Source organism: Buceros rhinoceros, unplaced genomic scaffold (assembly GCF_000710305.1).
Source record: "Buceros rhinoceros silvestris isolate BGI_N320 unplaced genomic scaffold, ASM71030v1 scaffold12786, whole genome shotgun sequence".
NCBI lineage: Eukaryota > Metazoa > Chordata > Aves > Bucerotiformes > Bucerotidae > Buceros > Buceros rhinoceros.
In genome coordinates, this window is record NW_010415886.1 from 53,297 (window position 1) to 54,249 (window position 953).

At 62.1% G+C, this 953-nt stretch overlaps 1 protein-coding gene across 1 annotated transcript in view; it reads right to left on the reverse strand.

Moving 5' to 3' along the window:
- Positions 1–953, reverse strand: part of LOC104494724 (protein FAM19A2-like) — a gene marked incomplete at its 3' end in the record, with an annotated part of 7,764 nt that overhangs the window by 897 nt on the left and 5,914 nt on the right. The window contains exon 2 of the mRNA XM_010137588.1: positions 429–578. Within this exon, the coding sequence (XP_010135890.1) occupies positions 429–578 (150 nt within the window). The remainder of the gene's footprint in view (positions 1–428; positions 579–953) is intronic.

The following is a 953-nucleotide window of genomic DNA, read 5'->3' on the forward strand; positions in this document are numbered from 1 at the left end:
ACAGCTCTGTGGCAACTCCAGGCAATGTCATTCAATAAAATATACGTGGTTTGGCCTTTGCTTAGTGCTCCTCGCAGGTGACGGTGCTGCATGGCTGGAGTCAGTCCCTGCCCATGCTGAGCAGACGTGAGGGGATGGATGCTGCGGCACCCAGCCCCAGCACAGCGATGCACCGTAGGAGCTTGAGCCACTGCAGCACCGTAACCCACCCAGGGCGCACAGTCCAGGGCTGTGTGGAGTAGGGTAACAAGCCACGCCAACAGAGGGTCCCCAGAACCCCCTGCTCCCTTGCATCCTCTGCTCTGCTGTGGGAGCCCTGGGCAGGTCTCTTTAATCCCGGGGGCACAGAAACCCCACACCAGCCCGACCCACGAGGAAGATGCTGCTGGGGGTTGCGCAGGAGATGGCTCGTGGCCACAGGTACTCACCATCCACACAGGAGGGAGCCGCCCGTGTCGTCCCTGCCACCTGCCCCGGGAAGCAGGAGCATTTCACCGTCTGGGAGCGCTCCTCGATCTTGTTCTTATTGCAGCACCTGTGAGCTGCAATGACTTCGCACGTGCCGGGCTCGACATGCACTGCGGGAGGAGAAACAGCCACCCTCAGGCTGTGGCCCACACCCTCAGGCCACCTCCTGCCCACCGCTACCAATGCATGCCGTGACCGTGGCGCTGCGAGACCCCGCTGCAGGCAGCGCTGTCCTGTCCTCCAGCAAGCGCCCCAGGGCTGCTGATGACACACACACAGCTCCGGGTAAGTAAGCAGCAGCACTGGCCCTGCTCCAGAGCTCCTGCCTCTGAGCTCTTACTCCTAACAGCCCCTGCACCCGTCCTGCCACTCAACAGGGACAGGCTCTCGCCACAGCCAAGCCAGGAGCTTTACTGAGACGCAGGAGCACGTTGGTTAACTGCAGCTGACCACGAGACAAGGGATGGTGCATCCTGCTGCCTCTG